Here is an 18,506-nt window from a genome sequence, read left to right on the forward strand (position 1 = left end):
AACGAAAGTTTGCACTAGAAGACCAAGGTACTCTAGAAAGGGTCCTGAACTGAAAGTCTAAGTGGGTTCGCTGCCGGTTGCCCTGACTCAAAGTCAGATCTGACACTGTTAGTTTTGCTGAGATGTACTAACTTGTCATTCAAAGGACATAGCTAGACCTCTGTTCAAGGTCCGACCATGCTGTTCGCGCATTCCAAGCTACAAGATGGCCGGAGCAACTTACAGGGTGCTGGAAAGGTGTACCCTATGAGTCGGATGGTCAAGTCGAGGAATTCATTTGCTTTCAGCTATTGGAAGGCCTAGTTTATCCCTCTGGCTAAGAAGCCATGCCTCAGCCGCTGCTTCGTCTGCCTCCTCATGATCAAGTTGCCATTCAAGCAGGACTTCAATCGCCCTGGCAGGGAATTTTCCTCCTTGCTTGACCCCGAGAGCCTTTTTTATGGCGTTTCCATCCAAGATTGGCCTTATTGACGAAACCGAATTCAGCCTCTGTTTCTGGGCAAATGAGAGCAGGGCTTCATGTCTCTGTAAAACTTAATCGATTTCCCCCTGACCCGGGTCTGGAGATTCCGGCTGTGGTTTCAAGTAAACTATCTCCCCAAGAGCTGAGAAAAGAACCTGCAGGCCCCAGAAGACTCCCCATTTTCGGATCATCATCCCAATCGTGCCGCGGGATGGAGTAGAGCCGATAACCAGTTCCATGGTGGATCGAATAGATTCCAAGTTCCCTAGCGACGATTCTATTAGCTTGTAAAGCTGCCTGGTGCCCTTTAGGGCATTGATAGCTTCGTCAACGGCAAGCTTATGGTCATTGGTGTCTAGCCCTGCTAACGGAGCATAGACGACCATCGCCCAAAGCATGTCTTTCTGTTTCTCAGATTCCATCAAAGCTCAAAGATCCCTTGCTGGATCCTGCGCTAAAGGTCGTAATAGTGTTAATTGTCCGAGACCAAGTGGCGGGCCATGGCTTTTCAGGTTCTTGGGGAAGGAGACGACGGAGGTGCTCATGTAGAGGAGAGCGCAACGACAGGAAGACAGTTCCATAAAGATTGGCCTCGTGGATTAAGGAAAAAGATAGCTCAGGGTTCCGGTTCTTCATCATTTTAAAGACCTCAATCCCAACTCTCTCCCGGCTGACCTTCTCGTCTAGAGCAACGTGAATTTCGTGCTCTTTGATGCAGCTCAGAGCCTCGGGATCAAGAGTGAAACCGAGTTTACTTCCTATGCGGATGAGACGCAGCACACGCAAGGGATCGTCGAGAAAGGTCTGCCTCGGCTCTAGTGGTGTCCGTATTATGCCAGCCTCCAAATCGTCCAGGCCTCTGCGAGTAAAGTCGGCAACCTTTCGGTTTTGCAGGTCAAAGAACAGGGCATTGGCAGTTGCGTCACGTCTGAATGCATCTTCCTTGATGGTGCCAAACTCCGTTTCTGGAGTACGACAATCGTCGTCGTATGCCTCCTTGCGCACCTCAGGTTGACAAGATCCAGATCCAAGCCGAAGATTCTTCCAACAGCAGTCTCTAGCTTTTTCGACTTGTCGAGATTCTTCTTGGTTGAATGAAAGCCATTGAACTTTTTGAACTCAATCCCCAAGTCTAAGGCTCGCTGCTGGTAGGAGGCCTCATTCTATTCGAGGAACTCTGTCAGAAGACTGCCGAATTGCACACCAGTCATGGTACTTAGAGCGATATCCAAGTCAGAACAGGGGATGCCCATAAGTCGATCTCTCACCCAGCCACCAGTTATCCATACTTCCAATTCTGGTGTCGCCAACTGCTGTCGGCACTCAAGCAGAAGATCGCGGAGCAATTCTTCAGCTGGTAACAAATCTATCGTTGTTGCTTGGCTGGGAGACCGTTTCGACGAAGACATTGCAAAGAGTCAACAAACCGGTCAAGATTTGTGTTTGTAAATACGTGCCTAGTACCTAGACCGTCTTACCTTGTTCCATCTTTAACTTTTTACCTGGAGGTTCCATACAAGCTGTTTAGTGGCGATGACATGGAGTTGGGTAGATGAGTCAGAGTCACAAGGGCCATCTTTCGTAGCCTAGCCAGTTGTCAAGCAAGTGTTACAAAAACAAAAAAACTCCTTACTTTCTACGATTTATCTGACAGTTCGAAAGCAAAGTGTAGAATTAGTATATGTAGATAGCAAAAAACATACAACAGCGGGGATTCGCTGGTCGTCACCGACCCAACTACTAATCCGCCGGTTAGTGGCTTGACTATGGGAGAGCGGACGGGATCCCGTATTTTCCACTACCTTTGGTCGTATGTACTGGTTACACTAACAAACTGGCTTATAAACGCGGGGTTACAACATGGATAAGACAGGATCACTATGGACTACATACCCGTTCTCATCCACTCGATGGTCGTATACCTGGCCAGTGTCTCCTTGAGCTTCGCTCTTGTTAGCCAAGCCCTCGTTCAGCTTGATACCTAATATGTGTCTTTATGCTGCAACCCACACTGCTACGACCTCAATGCGTTGGTATTGAAGCGAAGAGTGAAGCCCATTGAAACTCAAAGCCCGCTCGCCTCGACATGCAAGGGCCGTTTGCTCAGTTTCTGCATAGTAACCGGGCCGTCTTGATCTCAATCATGCCGGGAAGAGGCATGTAACTACCGGTCCGGATTATGGAGACAGACACTCGGTTGCAGAACCTCCGTTTCAGAGAGGAAAAGAGAATACGCCTGCTGAGTTCTCCTCGTAAATGACATTTCACACAAACTGAGACCAGTCTTGAATCGATGAAATGATGGCGTGCGTCCGTGAGTGCACAGATCGTGGGGGGATAGTCAGTATATCAGCCAATAATAAAGGCTGAAAGATAGCAACCTAGCGGAGGATGTTGATCTTTAACGCGGGGTTACACAGTATGTGCTTGCCAGATTATCACAAGAGAGTCAGAAAGAGTCGATGTCCTGATATCCCGAGGCTTCACGATGTGATTGTGGAATGGAAATACCACACCTGAAAGATGAAGCTGTTGCCGAGAAGAACTGGGTCATGACCTTGCGTGGAGCCGGTAATTGTCTGGGCTGTGGAGCCTGGACCCTTGAATTCTCCATAACGGGTGCAGAGCCGAATGAGGCTGAAAGTGTTGCAAGAGACATGCAAATGAATGAATGCGGATACGGCGCAAAAGAGGAGCATTTGGTCTGTTACATTTTGTTGCAAGGAGCTTTTGTTACCTCATTCTCTGCTGTAGCGGGCTGAGCAGTCAGTTGTGAATGCCAGAGCAGCAAGACGAAGATCTTGAGAGAGGTCTGATTCGTATGATTGGCGGATTATAGTATTATTTATATCCAAGGAAGGAAATTAGCCAAGTGCTGTATCGCGTGAAATGGAGGACGCGGGGAAACGCTACTTTACTCAAAAGGGTTGTATGCGCAGGCGCCATGTTTTAACGTTGGACAGCTTCTGCAGCAGTCCAAGAGACGCGTCTTCAGCTACGTGTTCCTGTATTCGTAACACGAGACACAATCTGATGCCAAGGTAAACAAGAAATGCCGTGCAGAGAGGAAATGCGGGGAAAGCGGAAAGTGACCGAAAGGGTGCAACACAGAAACGCATATTGAAAAAAGAAAATAGAAGAAACGCATGCCTCGCGGTGTCTGGTGGTGTGAGAATGAAGCATTAGAGACGGGGCGAGGTTCATCAAGTTTGAGATGTGCAACAGATGCAGATGCAGATGCACGAGACGTTGAAGGTGGTGCCACTAAAATCGGGGAGAGGGTCAACTGCAACTCAGCAATAGGTCCAGCCAAAGAAGAAAACAGGAGATTTCATATAAGAGCCGGCATTATAATTTGGGGACAATGGATCTCAGTATTGGAAGAATGACCAGGCCACTCGACCCCCAAAGAAAGGCCATGGTGAGGTCATGGTGGTGAGACTTGAGGGTATGCCCCCACTGTTGGCCGTGGATAGGTGCCGTTGTTTGGTGGGAGCTTTACCTTGGTCGAATGTTTTTCAGCGGAATAAAAAGATTGGATCTGGGGCAGACGCCAGAAAGTGAGAGTGACGACGAAAATGTGAGACCCGACTCCAGCCGAGAATGGCTTCATTGTGAAGTTATCGTGAATATTCCAACAATTCCATGCGTTTGCCTGCTTATGCTCAGTAGGCCTCAATCTTGTCGGTCAAAGAATCAACAACACATCAATTCTCTTTACAGTATAATCGACTCTGGAACTGCATGAGGCACAAGCCAGTGAAGGAGAACAAGACCAAAAAACTCCAACCAATACAATCCTTCCCGACCCCGCCATAATTCAAGCTCATCCCGCATCGTGCCACACGCTAACACTAAACGCCCCACTCACTTCCCTCCCGCTCCTTCCACAGCTTTCCCCACTTCACCACCCAGAGCGTGTACCTTTACGCTTCTAGGGGATGATCTCCCTGTAGAGCAGTGGAGGATGCCCAAGGTCCCCTTCTGTAGAGGCAAGTTTAGTCGGGCTCCAGGCACCTGATCGCTGATCGGCTTCTGTGCCGCTTCTCTCTCTGGGGGGCGCACTCACACCCCCGCCCCACAGCCTGTGTCTGAACTTCAAGGCTCGAGTCTCTAGGTACCTTAGGTATCGCCCATCGCCGCCATCCCCAGGGCGTCTTGTCGTTCGATCATGACCCCAGTTCGTTAAGGTATTGTCCAAGTCCGGGGTTCTAGCCGGAGATGCACTCGACGTAGCAACACATAGACTAAGGCAGCTGGCACATTTCTCACTTGAAACAATTGTCAGGAGTGACAACTTATAATAACTCTCCTCCGCTCTGTTCTTCCCCCAACGGTTTTCCCGTTTCCTCCTCCCATCAATAGACTAGTTCAAGTACGGATTACTATTACCGAGTTACATCTAACTTGCCTCACCTGCCACCCTTGCCGAGTCCTAAACAGACACAAACCTTCGTACAACCTTCTCCTCTTCCTCCTTCACAATGATGCGTGTTCCTCGACAATCCTTTTCCACTGCCGCCCGTACCCATCCCAACATTGTTCCCCACCTTCGTCCCCAGAAGAGAATGTCCTTTGGAAAGCTGTAAGTGTCATATACTCAGTGTCACACGACACCACACGCTGACCATCAATTACAGGGTCAAGCCCGTCGCGGCTGTTGTGGCTATTGGTTACGGAGCAAAGCTATCACTCGAAATGGCCCAAAGACGACGTATCGCTCAGATGGAAGCCATGGAGCGCGAGAATGCCGCATACCGGGAGCGAAATGAGGCTCTCATGAATATGTACGGTGATCGATCAAGTCTCGACGAACTCGAAAAGGCCGTTCAATATTACGAGAAACGATAAATGAATCCATCCAAGGACGAAACAAAGAAAATCAGAAAAAAACAAAACACCAAAGTCGGGCTTTACAACACCCTTCTCTCATTTTATTTGCTTGAAGCGACGGCGATACCTCCCCCGGAGATGTGTCGGAGTTTACTGGTATGGCTTTCACGACCACCTAAAGCCTTGAAATACTGCATTGGAACGGCGTTTAAAGGAATACCATCTTGCTTGGGATTATTGTTTGAAAGGACAATTAACCTGGTTGGCTTTCAGGGTCCAACATTTATCTCATCAACACTAGACTGTTCGTCTACAGGTTTATCTCACACGACCTAGGGACAGATTTGCTGCATGAAAGATTACACTACACTGCAATACACTACTTGGGTATAGGAATATCCCATTTTACAGGTCACAATCATTCTCTCATTTACGCACCATGTCTTGTTCTCGTTCTTCCTCGATTACCTGCTTTGTGTGTCGTCGCCCAGTCCCACATGCTCACGCCTTGAATTTTCACATTCAACTCAACCCAAAACGTCATGAGCCTCGCTGGATCACAGGCCGAGGTTTCCCGGCGGCTAATGAGCCCCGACCGATCCCTCAACCATCAGCACCCCCGAAGGCCCCACTCCCGACGACTTAGCCGGTCCCTGGCCCGAAGAACCCCTATCAGCTCAGAGGAACACTTCCGAGGACATTGTCTCTGACGTTGCCCATGTGCGGTGATTGATGTCCATTACGTCCTCGTTTATCCCGGTGGTAATCTTCCGCGATTTCATGCGACGATGATACGAGAAGACTTTTTCGTCTGGGCAAGGTTGTTGAGTTTTGAGCCGAGAAATACCTCAGTTCAATGAGTAAGAGAATTGATTTGTTGCCGCGGAGGTGGTTGGATAAATCTGATAAGAGAGAGTGTCGGAGCTGGGCCTGAATATCTAGGAAATGAACAAATAATAGCCAAGCAATAAACTACATGTCAACTGAAAATCAACCAGATAGCAAACTAGTTAAATGTGAAGTTTCAGTTTCAAAATAAGGCACGCCAATCATATCCCTTATCGGCTCGCCAATCTATTTATGCGAGGTCCCGATGTTGTTCAATCATGAGATATATATCTCGACCAACTATCAATACCCCGAACCACTGAACATGAAGCTCTGCAGAGGCAACTACGGCAACGCCAATTGAATTCTTTTACGGTATATGTCATTATGACATGTTCTTGAAAAGTCTCATTTCACTTGCTTGCTAGCGACTGGTAACGCTGCATCTCCATGCATCCTTCGCAATGGTTCCAAATATCATTCCCCTTAGCATCATCATCATATCAACATTTGGGTATTCTTCGTCACCAGAACCTTTCTCGAATGACCATACCTTTCCTCCCGAAGCAGCTCATCGTCTTCTTCTCCCACCGCGAAAGTTGTCATCCTAGGCAACGCCAGGTCCAGCCCACTCCTTGCGTTTGAGTTTGCGGCCGACCTGAAGCTCCTGAAGCTTGGTCGCAAAGCCGCGAGAAACATGGCCAATGAACTTGGGACGATCGCGAAGCTCCTCCATGGTCTCAATCCAAGCTTTGTAGCTGACCCCCTCGCAGAAGTAGGTGATCATCCGGTCGCCAAGCTCAGCCTGGGAACTGTGCTGCATGTTAAGCGCCTCGTAGCCGTCGGCAAAGTCGCGCATGAGTAGTTTCTGCGTTCCTTGGTCGGCCTCGGTACGGTAGAGGGCGCGGTGCCCATTGCCGATGGCGACGTCGATGCAGCGGGCAATGAATTCACCCATGCTGGGGCTGATGAAGCGGTCGCAAAGCTTGTAGACTTCGACATAGTCTCGCATAGGAGTCTTGATAGGTGCTGCCTCGGGACTCTGGGCAGGACGGGGATGCGCATGTGGGACAATAGAGGAGTGACTGTAGGCGACCCCAATGTAGAGAGCGAGGTATCGCGGTTCGATGTCCTCGTCATTAAATTCAACGCCTCCCTTTTTGGCCTCGGCAAAGCGACCGTTGAGACAGCTTTCGAAGTACTCCGAGTTCTTGGTTAGGACGTTCTTGGCGACTTGAAAGATTTCGCCTTTCACCTTGAGCTCGACTAGCTGCTCATCATTCCTGTGCATGCATATAGGTCAGTGACTCTTATTCCCCAGCGCAAGGTTGGAATGGCCTCTGAGCTTGAGGTGAAAGAGATGCGCATACTTAAGAAGCCAGGAGGTGCGAAAGTCCGCGAGGATGCCAGCAGACTGCTCATCGGCAGGGTCGTCCTTAGGACCAGCACGAGTACGGGGTTTCTTTCGCGGAGGTGCCATGGCGATGTCGGAAGGAGTTGATTTGCTTAAGTGGGGTGCGTGAGGATCAAAAGGGAATTCTGTCGAGTGCGCCTTCACTTTGCAAGTGATGCAGAGAAGGTGAAGAGAGCAGAATCTTGTTGTGAAGCAAGCTGTGGTTTGATGTTGCTATCCATCGCTCGCAGCGATGTTCAAGTTGACTACAGTCGAAATAATATTAGTATTCATTTAAAGTGTCTGCATTTCCAAAATACCTTGGTCGCCAAGTGAGTTCGCGATGTTGAGTTGTGGTTGCTGGGGTCAGGTTGGTGGAAGGAAACAAACACAACCTACGGGCCCGAGGTCGGTACTGCTTATTTAGTAGTAGGTAAGGAGGCATGGTCTATGCAACTTGCCAATTCTCAGTCCAACAGGGTCTCCGTCGGGTCACCTTTATCAGAATTTGCCTTACTGGAGAGCAGAGAATAATAGGGCCCTGCCAGATCTTCGCTAGAGGTGTATAGGAGGCCATAGTAATAATCTGCTGGTTGAGATCCATCATTCAGTCAGGTAAGGTATTCAAGGAACGACAGTAGAGGCCGAAGCGTCAATAGAAGAGTGAGATGGCGACAAGAAACGCTGTACATTAGAATTGAAGCAACGGAAAGAGTTATAAGTGAGTTCCTCAAACCAGACACTGCTCGCCCCTGCCATCAGCTGCTGAGGAAAGTGCCAACCCTGGGATAAGACTTTCACTTCGCTCTTACTTTCCGAATGGTGACCTTTTCTTCATCGCCAAGTTCCCATCCGACCTTGTCCTTCTCTTTCAGTTCATCCCACTTGCGACCAGTAGCAAACTCCAAGAATGGCAAATCCACGTTGAAGTACGACCTTGAAAAGCATTTCAGGGTGTGAAGTCTCAAATCGTCGTCGGCCCACTCCATCAACTTCAAGCAGTGTCGACTAACTTGTTTCTTCGAGAACTGCCATGAGACATAGTCGTCGTGCGCCAGCGCTTTGAGTATCCGGTCCAGTTTCTTGTTCCTGATATTGAAGTCTTGTCTGATGAAATATGCCTCGGTCAGGTCCCTACGCCGACATGCGGCATCCAGCATGAAGTAACCGGCAATCTCCTCGATCTCACTATTAACCATGGGTGTCCATACAGCCATGTATCGGAGAAGGTGTAGAATTGCCGGATGATATGATTCAGGATGCTTAGCAAGAATGGACAGGCGGATGGAGAAGATGTATGCTTGGATTGAGAAGAGATCAGCTCGTTTTGTAGCCACCAAGCCTTCTCGAAGCTTTCTCAATGCCATCAGGACATCCTGCAGAGATTTAGTATTGTCAGGGTCCTCAATAGCTGCCAACATCGAGGTTGATGGTCCACTAGATGGTATGATAGAACGGAGGGCTTTCAATGTGCCACTCAGGGCAGAGGACGCTGGCGATGTGGCAGCATTGGCAGAATCTGAGCCAGGAGTTTGAGAAGAACCACTAGCATTTGTAGCTGGAGTTTCCGAGGCTGGCGTTGAAGATGACGCTGCTGCAGAAGTTGCTGTGGAAGGCGGTCTGTATCCAGGTGGAGGTCTGGTATATGGTGTTGCAGGAGTTGGATCAACTGCTCTTATATCTAGAGCGTCAAAACTCCTTATAATTGAGTCCTTGTCACCGGCTTCCGTGCAGAAAGCAAGGAAACGTGAAATTATCTGATTATAATACCACTCCTGGGTCTTGGGGTTGAGTAAGCTGTCTCTGGTCAGCCCGTCTCTCTTGTCTTGTCGAAAGTGATCAATCTCTCGTGTCTATATATAACATTGACCGTCTAATACACACCTGTCATCACCCTTAGAAGGAAGACCAATACTTTGTAGCGGGTCCTGCTCGACAGGTTTCAATCTCCCCCAGGGGCCTGATGGCATCCTGTTACCTCGACCTCGACGAGCCATATCATGCACAAAGGAGCTGCTCTCGGTGCCGGAAAAGAACTTTGATTAGAAATGCAATGCCTTGAGCCTCGAGTGCACAGAATTGAGAGCCTTGTTGCGCTGCACGGGGCACAGAGTCTTGTTGAATATAATAGAGGTTGAATGAAGTCAGTTGCTATGAAGACTTGAGGTTGACAGTGGGGTAGCTTTCAAGGACCCCGCGATCCACTGTTGGTTCCTGCGTCCATCTCAGCTTATCATAATGATGAGGGTGGAAAGCTAAAGGACTTGATTGTGCCTTGAATAATTTAGGACTGTGATTCTATCAAGTGAATAGGGACGAGGCTATCTAGAAAGACCAATGTATTTTCTCTCCTCAATCGTCACATCGAAAAGCCAATTGCTGCATGCTGCAGTACCAAACTTATACCGAAAAGGAGAATAGCTACTACAGATCGGTGGTTCAAAAGAAATCCTGAATCAAAACCAAATCACTGAATTAAAATTGCTACTTCTAGAAGCCTTGCTATGTGCACATCCTTTTACGTGGGTATCATTATGGCCAAGAAGCCTTTCTTTCCATCTGCTTCCCTAACAACCACCATTTCAACACATCGTACATCCGATTTCATGTCCTCTTTTCATCCATGAATGCGGTCTGCTAGTGTCACCTTGTCCCAATTCTTGGGTCCCGCAGCCTCATACTTGCCAGACTTGGAGATGACTCGCCCAAGGCCCTGGTGGATCTCGGCCTGGAAAGGTCCAAATGGGCACTTCTCACCATCGATGCTGATATAGCCATCCTCTTGATCGCGAGGAATGATGCGGTAAGCTGAGATCTTCTTGTAGGTGACATGAGGGTTGTCAAACAGTTTCTCGGCTTCAACATCGAGAAGGACCTTAATGGCTGTGAAGAAAGGCAGGTCACCATCGATAGTGACGAGGTCCATCAAACCATCTGAGATGAGTGAGGCAGCGAAAAACGGAGCATCGGGTGACATATAAGCCATCTGTGACAGTCAGTATTATTCCAAATGCAAGGGCTAGTTTGATTACTCACGTTACCGGCGTAGAATGTGCCAACCTTGTCATAGGGAATCAACTCCCATCCTTCAGGGAGATCATCCTGGATCGTGCCATACTTCAACGGCGGCAAACCTGCATCTTCAGCTACGGGGTCTGCATCAAGCTTCTTAGCTAGATGGTTCAGGCTCGTGGAGCTCGCGTGATGCTTGTAATGAGCCTTGACATCGCCTTTGTCTTCGATCTCCACCTTGACAGCCAGGTCAAAGGGATAACACTTCTTCTTAAACATGCGCTGAACGACACCGACTTCGAAACGCGCACTACCCATCCATCGCATATGCTCTGTGCCGAGATCGCATTCGGCAATGAGGCCGAGCGTCTGGGACAGGAACGAAATGATGCGGTTGTGGCCACTAGTGACTGACACCAAATCCATCGGGGTCACGACACCCTTGATGATGGCAAGGGCAGCGAAAGAAGGTCGATGAGATCCGTACAAGTTGCAAGAGAATGCGTTTCCTGAGCCACAAGGGATATGGCTGACGGGCATCGTAGAAAGCGCTCTCGCAGCATCGGGTCGCTTAGCAAGGCCGTTGAAAATCTCGTGTGGCGTTCCATCACCGGAACATGCCATGATGGTATCGTATCTGGACAAGTCGGCGTTTTGCGCCAGTTCAACGGCTTCTCCACCGTGCTTCAATATCACGGGGTCAATCTGCATCTTTGCAGCCTGGAAGAGCGGCTTCACCTCAGTCTCCCACTGCTTGATAGCACCGCCAGGACCAGAGTTCGGGTTGATCAGCACGTAGGCGCGTTTCTGAGACTGCGCATTACCGTAGGCGCGTGTCATGAGGGTCTTGACGAAGATCTCGGCTGGTGTACCGCTGGTCGACTCGTCGTCCTTCGCAAGCGTGAAAATCCATTTCTTAGGTTTGATCAATGTCTTCGAAGCGTGATGGGCGTAGTCGATTGTGATCTGGTCGTTGGAGAGCTCGGCCCAGAGGACGTTGTAGAAGGGTATTCTATTCTTGGGAGCGGGTTCTGTAGAGAAGCATGATCAGTAAGTGTTTCCATATTGTGTCGTATCACAGTTCTGAGTTCTTACTGCCAGAGAAAGGAGCACAGGAGGAGCGAGTTGACTTGTTTGCAGCAGGGTCTGTTAATGATCAGTCGAGGACTTGGCGTCACGTCTTCTCCAAAAGATCCGCACCGTTGAGCTCCAGTTCTTCGATTCCAATGGTCAACTTCTTCTTATCCTCCAAGAGGAGCAACATTCCAATGCCTTCGTCCATTTTTCGATCAATCTCCGTGTTCATTGAAGCTGATGTCAGTCAGCGAGCTTATCGATTGTGTTTTATACCGAACACCTTAAAGCGCTAAGGGGTACAGGGGTTAGTTCGATCGTCGCGGTTATGATTGATCGCGTACAGAAACAATAGATTCGATAAAGAAAGTCGAGAAAATGAAGGACTGGGGCAGCTCGCTCTGGCGACATAAAAAGGAAAGACAACAATCCAAAGCCTCTGACAACGAGGGTATGTTTTGGAATGTTTCCGCAAGGAGTTGCTTCTTAGGATCAATCGGATTACGCGGATGCCCGTTGAACCTAGGCTGTTGATCTGTGGGGGGTCGCATCCGAGATTACAGACCTAAAGCCCCTGTAAATGCCTGCATTCGTGACTGGCCAGGTCCCTATAGAAGTCAATTGCGCACACCTGCTGGCAGCTGATAGTTAGAACCAGTAGTGCCAACAGTGCCTGACGTGGTGGAGTGTAAGACTGGGGCTATCGTAGCTGCCAGACGGTGCCGCGGTAAGACAACCAGAAATAGTCACCAACTCCACACTAGCTGTAGTGTTCGGTGGCCGCGGAGCCACGAGATATCACGAAGACGTCGATTTGACTTCGACACAAGGAATTATTGCCCTTTACGGGCTTACCTCAGATTTGTCATCACGTCCGACGTAACTAAGATCTCAGTTCCCCGGATGCATCCGATGAGATTAACGGCTTCTTCTTGTTTAGCCAATGTACTCGACCAATGAGGCTGATAGCGGCATGCTTGTTCTACACGATGGATGGATGCTTTAACTTTTCCCCATGTTCCCAAAACTCCATTTCCCCGCCATCTTCGGAGTGATTCCTTGCGCCAAACTGTCCTTCCTTCTCCTTCCTTCTCCTTTTTCTAACCTGAACTGGAACACCTCGGAATCGCAGCCTCGGTTGCATGCATCTATCTATATGGCCAATGTCATTCAGCATCATCATGTCATGTGCTGAACCCCCCACAAACTTTTTGAGTATCAGCAAGTAAGAAAGTAAGCAACGCCCCCTTATGCGAGTCTCGTCACATCGGGGAACTTCTCCTGGGCCGCCTTCTTGTATGCTTCCACCTGAGAACTCCTCCAGCCCTTAAGCACCTGAAGCCCCTCGACGGCATCCTCATAGGTCACATCAGGGATATCCAAGATGCCAGAAACGTCCTCCTCACTCTTAGCCTTATCCTGGCCCAACAGTCTCTGTGCCTTGATGGCGGAAAGAACGTGTCTAGGGCTACCCTTGTTGGCAGCAAGGAACTCGTTGTTGAACTTGACGAGATCCGTGGAAGGATCGACTGCTTTGAACTCAGCCTTCAGCACCTCCAGAACCTTAGGCTCAATGTCTGTCGCAGTCTTCAATAGTTGAGTGAACGCTACAGTATGCTCGTGCACCCTGGGTGACTTGGGGTCAAGTGCTAGGGCAGCTGTGAGACAGCGTAGGGCAAGAACGTACTTCTCTGTAAGAAGAACGGGTCAGTAAATAAATAAGAACTTGGTTATCCATGGTATTCAACTTACTGCGACGCATGTAGACCTCGAAGCCAGCGAACTGGGCGTTGATGTTCTTGGGGCTGAATTGTAGTAAGGGGTTAACGAACTTCATGGCATCGCCGAGAGGGTCGGTGGTTTCGGCGAGTTTCAGTCCGAAAGGATCGTCGTCCTGCTTCTTGACTTCTCCATCCTTATCCTTGCCCTTGTTAGGGTCTTGCTTAGCTTGTAACTCGGCAGCCTCTTTTTCGAGACGTTGCTGCTCCTTTCTAGCCTTTTTGGCGGCCTTCTTCTTGGCCAGGGCATCCTCAGCGTCCTCTCCATCGGCGCCATTGATACCATTTGCGGAAGGCTTATCGGCCAACTTGAGGTAAACTTCAATCGCATCCAGAGCGGCCCTTGAGAAGAAGGGATGATCACGGACATGGTCTTCCCATCGCATCATATCGATGTAGGCGCGGATCTGGCCCTTGCGCAGAGAGAAGCTGTGAAAATCGAACTGGTCCTCCTGCCACACCTCAAAGATGTTGAAGATTTGCTGGAATCGCTTTAGAGCAAGGGCAACATTGCCTTGGCGAGCATATGCCTCGCCGTCTTCTGTCAAGAACCAGACACTCTGCATATCCAAAAGATCCGCCAAGGGACCGCCAACAGTTTCTGCGCGAGTGAAAAGCCCAACTGTCTTGAGAGCCTTATCGTTTTCGTTGTTGCGAAGCTGGTACTTGGCTGCTTTTGTGTTAATGTATCTATCCTTAAGATCAAGCTTCCTGGCTCGATCCATTGCCTTGGAGGCTTCTTGTATGTTTCCGCCATGCTTAATGATTCGTGCCTTGGTCATGGCAAAATCAACGCTCTTGGGGTCCTTCTCAATTGCCTTCTCGACGTACTCCATGGCTTTTGTCAAGTCGCGGCTGAGATGGTAGTTGTAGTGCTGTGCAAGGTAGTACAGTGCTGCCGCTTCTCCTTTATCCTTGCTCTCCGAATCAGCACCCTGCGAGTTCAAATAGTTCTTGGCCAGTTCACGGAGGGTGTCCTTCTTGAATGAGTCGGAGTAAAGATGCTTAAGATTAGCGAAGGTCGATGGCACTCCCTTGTTAAGCATCAACGTCAAATAGGCCTCAGCAGCCTGCTTGAAGTCATCGCCTATTAACGAGTTAGTACTGGTGGCTGGCTAGTGTCTCGGTAGGATTTACCTGACAAAAAGTCCAGCGGCAACCGGCGCGCGGCATCGCAACGAGGGGACTTCTCCGCATATTCATCATAGATAGCCTTACGAGCCTTCGAGTCGTCTTCCGATACCTCTAGGACCTCCAAGAGCTTCTCGTAGTATGCGGGGTGCTCCGAGTTGCGGTCAAGGAGAGCCCGGTAGGCCTTGGCAGCTTCCTCCTTCTTGTCCAACTTGTGAAGATACTCGGCGCGAGCCTCCATGACAGCCAATCGATCAAGATTTTGCTTAGCAGCCGTGTTTAGATGCTCAAGTGCCCGTTCATAGTCTCCTTGCTCCGCAATTAGAGAGTTCTTGTACATAATTGCTTCTGAGTGCTCATTGTCGAATTTCGAGGGCTTTGTTTTCAAGGTTTCCTCATACGTATTCATGACCTTCTCAGCTTCAGCGGGGTTTCCGGAAAGGTGGTGAGCAATGGCGAGCGCAGTCCAGCTTTGGCGCATCTGAGGTCGGGCCTGGAGCATAGCGGTTCGACTTTGGATGTATCCTTGATAGTCACGGCATTGAATTTGCAGAATAGCCAGATCGCGCTGAATTTGTGCTGACTCAGGCTCTAGTCGCAGAGCAAACTTGTACGCCTTGATAGCCTCCTCGAAATTCTTGTTTGCCCGGTGCAGCAGACCATACACGTGCCAGCAGATGTGCGACTTCATATCCATGGTCAAGGCTTCCTTTCCCAATGCAAAAGCTTCTTCTGTCTTGCCCTGAGAGTTCAGAATCAAGGCCTTCATCGCAGTGGTGTCTCCATGTTTCGGATGCTTCTTGAGAATAAGCTCAGCGGACTTGAGACCACGCTTGTATTGCTTGTCCTCATAGTATCGAATAACGGAGCGGAAGAGCGAGGCCTCCTTAGAGGCAAGAGGTTGCGGCATCGTGATTATGGGACACAGCTCTAGTCTTCGGACCGTAAAGAAGTCGTGAGCTAGTTAATTGCGACCGGCGTCCGTTGTCGGCGAGGATTAAAAGCTCCCAGCAGGATCGAATGAGGGATGTGTGGGCGAGAGAGAGGAAAAGGTACAGAGAAGCTTTGACGAGACAAAAACCTCGCCAGGAGATGATGAGAGGAGGATAATGAAGGGTAAAGAGGCGGCTTCCCTGACCGGCGATTGTGGAGAGATGTCGTGTAAAGCTGAAGGTGCTGTACCATACAACTTAGGTACGAAATGATGTGGACAGGAATTGCTACGGTAGACCGGCAATTTCTCGGAGGCTGCCTGCGGTGGGTTGCTGAGTTATGCGGAGTTGGTGGTTTTGGCGGGGCAGTTTAGGACCCATGACAGCATGGAAGCCTCATGAGAGTTGGCAAAGAATCTGGTATTGAATGAATCAATCCATAATTTCATGGGAATACTTCAAGATACCATACGGAGTGTATATTATCAACGAGTAAATATGAATAAACACGAAATGACTGATCGATTTTAGCATCTGGTTAATCTGTTTGGCACACGGGGCATGCTACGAGAGACACCAAAGCTTTAGACGTCTATACTAAGTGATGAAGAGGTTTAGGTAAGATCAGAGGGGCTCTTTGAAGATTGTATGTTACTGTTATACAAGAGGCGTCAATATCGTACAGCAAGTCCCTATCCTACAGTCCTTCTCTTGTAAATTTCGAACTCCAATGGTCTTTGGAGGATCTGAGTGGTCGTTTCGTGATATCATAAATTATACATTCGTTTTCAAGTTTTGGGCCTTCCTCCATTTGATGATTGTGTCCTCCCAGCTTTCAAAAGGGTCGCCTCCGCATCGTTGCTGTACGACCTCCCACGTTCTATGTCGTACGATACCCTCTACGCCCCTCTCTTGTCTTACAAGCGAAGCTAGGCGCTCGGTACGTGCTTCACGTGGGAAGAATCTACCTGAATACGGATCTAATCGTTCATCGACTGTTCTATCGCGGTCTTGTTCTTTCTCTAGTTCCCTGATGGTTCGGTCCGGGTCATCAGGGTCCGGGCTTGCCGCTACAAGAGCGCAGTAATTTAATACTTCAGTCCGGGTCTCCCATGAAGGAAATAGCACTCTCTCCTTGAAATCTAAGCATGACTGAGGGTCAATCTGTTTTGAAGTTGGCCTTGGTACGCGTTGCGAGGTGGACGAGGGGTCAAATCCGGATCGAGACGGCGTCACAAGCGCATTCAGATTCTGTGTGATTGAATCATCGATGGAAGATCTTGAAAGTCGAAGAAAGTCTGAAAAGAAAAGAGAGAGTAAAACAGTCAGTCGGGTATTCGAACAGCCGATACTTCTGACTCGAACATACCTCGCAAAGTGCCATACGAGAAACAGAACTGTGGAGTAAGCTGAGGTTGTGTAGATGGTTGAGTCATGGTATTCTTCGGCCGCGAGGAGCTCTGTTTCTGAGCGTCCGGCGAACCCTTCCAGAGTATCCCAGCCAGAATGGGCGGATGTTTAAGTTCAGCTGATTAGAAATTCGAAATAGTTGCTAGCGTATTAAGTCAAGAACGTGGCTCGTAACGGATCTGAAACAGGGTCGAGTCGAGTCGAGTCGCGTTAGTCGTTAGAAAAATATCGTGAGTGATGGTTGGTTCTATCTCGACTTCAGTGACGCAACTAAAGAGTTAGCCGGAGCTAAGGTCCGGCTGCTTGTATCCGGAAAGTCCGGATAAACTCTGACTCCGCTGACCACTTGATCCTTGCAGAGATCCCCCAGCTTGATCCTGGTAGTCTCGATCCATCACTGCACGACAGAAGCCCCCAGGCAATGACGATATCAAGAGAGAGTTTACGAGGGGATTAGACTTTGAATGCGAGACATTCTAATTCAAGTTAGTTTCAATTATGGTTGCTCGTAGTCTCGAGAAGTACCTGAAGCTCTTCCTTCGAATCCGCAACTCTTGCACTTATCTTTCACTTGTTGTGTGGGTTTTGTTGGAAACGAGCTGACTGGCTTTTGCTCCATCTCATGGGGCTGAAACAAGCTGAGTGAGGGCAATCTATTACTGAACTCTTGATGCATGTCCCGGGTCAAGGCGAGAAGCCAGGAACCCGTGTGACGCCAAGGGGGCATTTTCAGGGCGAGGCACAGAATTTCACTCTTCAAATCCAGGGTCTGCATCTTCTGAATCAGCCTACGACGAACTAATCGGCATTGCTTTTTCGCCGGCTGAAGCAAGTAGCCACCGCCGAATGGAGCCGCGCTACGCTTGAAAATGGATGGACAGTTATCGCATATCGCACTGGGCAGACGGGTTTCCGGAGATCCAATGTTGGCGATGGATTGCGGGCAGCCTCTCGCCTTACTGGATACTGGGCCGCCACGAGGCGCCATTTAAGCATTGACATACTAATACCATCGACGCCTCACCGTTTGGGCGTTGCGTACAATCCTCCGATGGGGCATTCCCTGAGCAGGGCTGATTGAGCATGATAATCAAGACTGCACTGGATCTCAGGTCCTCAACAGACTCGGTCACATTTCTTCAGTCAGGGATCTGTCTAGCGGCTTTACTTCCCCATAAGGCTAAAAAGGCTTCGAGACTCCGTAACTGCCAGATTGGATAAAAGACGCAAAGAGAGCGACTCACGAACCTGCAGATGCAGACGCCACCGTTGAGACCCATCTGCCGGCTCAAGCACCAACGCACCCTATTTGTCGCCGTTCTGGGTATTGATCAACTAATTCCCACGCAGTTGGGTGCTTGTCCCCTTATCCATGACTGAGCGGTTGCGCTAGATCCAACGCCCAGGACAGGACAGGACCAACTGCCACGCACCTAACGCTAGGAATCACCATCCATGGATGGATGTTGGCTTACAGGCTACAGCAGCGCACGGCTTGCTTACGGGCTAGAAGCCGACTCGCTCTGTTTCTCGGAACCTCTTTAGCCTCTTGTGACTTTGCTTTGTGGATTGCCTGGTCTCAATATGTGACGACGGTGTGCAGCAAATAGAGCCCGGGCCGTCGTCACTCTCTTGCGTTGAATCGATTTGAG

The 18,506-nt window shown here is 49.4% G+C and overlaps 8 protein-coding genes across 8 annotated transcripts; 1 reads left to right on the forward strand and 7 right to left on the reverse strand.

The window, feature by feature from the left end:
- Nucleotides 1-44: 44 nt before the first annotated feature.
- Nucleotides 45-867, reverse strand: FOBCDRAFT_261044 (uncharacterized protein). Its single transcript, XM_059611271.1, has 2 exons — nt 133-867; nt 45-82 (listed from the first exon to the last, which is right to left on the reverse strand). Exon 1 carries the CDS (start codon nt 859-861, stop codon nt 535-537), a length of 327 nt encoding a protein of 108 aa, XP_059467231.1. The 5' UTR covers nt 862-867; the 3' UTR covers nt 45-82; nt 133-534.
- Nucleotides 868-874: 7 nt separating this feature from the next.
- On the reverse strand, nt 875-1,951 carry FOBCDRAFT_274343 (uncharacterized protein; the record flags this gene model as incomplete). Its single annotated transcript, XM_059611487.1, has 2 exons — nt 875-1,572; nt 1,942-1,951. 2 exons carry the CDS (start codon nt 1,949-1,951, stop codon nt 875-877), a joined length of 708 nt encoding a protein of 235 aa, XP_059464946.1.
- Nucleotides 1,952-4,947: 2,996 nt separating this feature from the next.
- FOBCDRAFT_274344 (uncharacterized protein) lies at nt 4,948-5,314 on the forward strand (the record flags this gene model as incomplete). The annotated part of the gene is made up of 2 exons (XM_031184544.2): nt 4,948-5,048; nt 5,104-5,314. The coding sequence occupies 2 exons, from the start codon at nt 4,948-4,950 to the stop codon at nt 5,312-5,314; spliced, it is 312 nt and encodes a 103-aa protein (XP_031040186.2).
- A 1,124-nt stretch (nt 5,315-6,438) lies between these two features.
- On the reverse strand, nt 6,439-7,861 carry FOBCDRAFT_223944 (uncharacterized protein). The gene has a single exon (XM_059609645.1). It carries the CDS (start codon nt 7,413-7,415, stop codon nt 6,732-6,734), a length of 684 nt encoding a protein of 227 aa, XP_059464947.1. The 5' UTR covers nt 7,416-7,861; the 3' UTR covers nt 6,439-6,731.
- A 388-nt stretch (nt 7,862-8,249) lies between these two features.
- FOBCDRAFT_293505 (uncharacterized protein) lies at nt 8,250-9,514 on the reverse strand (the record flags this gene model as incomplete). The annotated part of the gene is made up of 2 exons (XM_031184547.3): nt 8,250-9,314; nt 9,402-9,514. 2 exons carry the CDS (start codon nt 9,512-9,514, stop codon nt 8,315-8,317), a joined length of 1,113 nt encoding a protein of 370 aa, XP_031040189.1. The 3' UTR covers nt 8,250-8,314.
- Nucleotides 9,515-9,973: 459 nt separating this feature from the next.
- On the reverse strand, nt 9,974-12,287 carry FOBCDRAFT_223947 (ATP-NAD kinase-like domain-containing protein). The gene is made up of 4 exons (XM_031184548.3): nt 11,730-12,287; nt 11,625-11,675; nt 10,554-11,560; nt 9,974-10,503 (listed from the first exon to the last, which is right to left on the reverse strand). Exons 1-4 carry the CDS (start codon nt 11,833-11,835, stop codon nt 10,135-10,137), a joined length of 1,533 nt encoding a protein of 510 aa, XP_031040190.3. The 5' UTR covers nt 11,836-12,287; the 3' UTR covers nt 9,974-10,134.
- Nucleotides 12,288-12,502: 215 nt separating this feature from the next.
- Nucleotides 12,503-15,718, reverse strand: FOBCDRAFT_36870 (NMDA receptor-regulated protein 1-domain-containing protein). Its single transcript, XM_031184552.3, has 3 exons — nt 14,519-15,718; nt 13,356-14,468; nt 12,503-13,294 (listed from the first exon to the last, which is right to left on the reverse strand). Exons 1-3 carry the CDS (start codon nt 15,420-15,422, stop codon nt 12,852-12,854), a joined length of 2,460 nt encoding a protein of 819 aa, XP_031040194.2. The 5' UTR covers nt 15,423-15,718; the 3' UTR covers nt 12,503-12,851.
- A 360-nt stretch (nt 15,719-16,078) lies between these two features.
- Nucleotides 16,079-17,105, reverse strand: FOBCDRAFT_36879 (caffeine-induced death protein 2). Its single transcript, XM_031184553.3, has 2 exons — nt 16,814-17,105; nt 16,079-16,742 (listed from the first exon to the last, which is right to left on the reverse strand). The coding sequence occupies exons 1-2, from the start codon at nt 16,878-16,880 to the stop codon at nt 16,219-16,221; spliced, it is 591 nt and encodes a 196-aa protein (XP_031040195.2). The 5' UTR covers nt 16,881-17,105; the 3' UTR covers nt 16,079-16,218.
- Nucleotides 17,106-18,506: the final 1,401 nt, after the last annotated feature.

This window comes from Fusarium oxysporum, chromosome V (assembly GCF_013085055.1).
Source record: "Fusarium oxysporum Fo47 chromosome V, complete sequence".
NCBI classification, from domain to species: Eukaryota; Fungi; Ascomycota; class Sordariomycetes; order Hypocreales; family Nectriaceae; genus Fusarium; species Fusarium oxysporum.

Bases quoted from the DNA above. Each gene is read 5' to 3' on its own strand.
- FOBCDRAFT_261044 (XM_059611271.1), bottom strand. From the start codon at position 861: ATGCTTTGGGCGATGGTCGTCTATGCTCCGTTAGCAGGGCTAGACACC.
- FOBCDRAFT_223944 (XM_059609645.1), bottom strand. From the start codon at position 7,415: ATGCACAGGAATGATGAGCAGCTAGTCGAGCTCAAGGTGAAAGGCGAA.
- FOBCDRAFT_223947 (XM_031184548.3), bottom strand. From the start codon at position 11,835: ATGAACACGGAGATTGATCGAAAAATGGACGAAGGCATTGGAATGTTG. The intron at 11,676-11,729 runs GTGCGGATCTTT...GATCATTAACAG, and splicing joins CGAAGAACTGGAGCTCAACG to ACCCTGCTGCAAACAAGTCA. The intron at 10,504-10,553 runs GTGAGTAATCAA...TGACTGTCACAG, and splicing joins GCACATTCTACGCCGGTAAC to ATGGCTTATATGTCACCCGA.
- FOBCDRAFT_36870 (XM_031184552.3), bottom strand. From the start codon at position 15,422: ATGCCGCAACCTCTTGCCTCTAAGGAGGCCTCGCTCTTCCGCTCCGTT. The intron at 14,469-14,518 runs GTAAATCCTACC...ACTCGTTAATAG, and splicing joins GCCGCTGGACTTTTTGTCAG to GCGATGACTTCAAGCAGGCT. The intron at 13,295-13,355 runs GTAAGTTGAATA...TTCTTCTTACAG, and splicing joins CGAGGTCTACATGCGTCGCA to AGAAGTACGTTCTTGCCCTA.
- FOBCDRAFT_36879 (XM_031184553.3), bottom strand. From the start codon at position 16,880: ATGACTCAACCATCTACACAACCTCAGCTTACTCCACAGTTCTGTTTC. The intron at 16,743-16,813 runs GTATGTTCGAGT...TTTTCTTTTCAG, and splicing joins CTCGTATGGCACTTTGCGAG to ACTTTCTTCGACTTTCAAGA.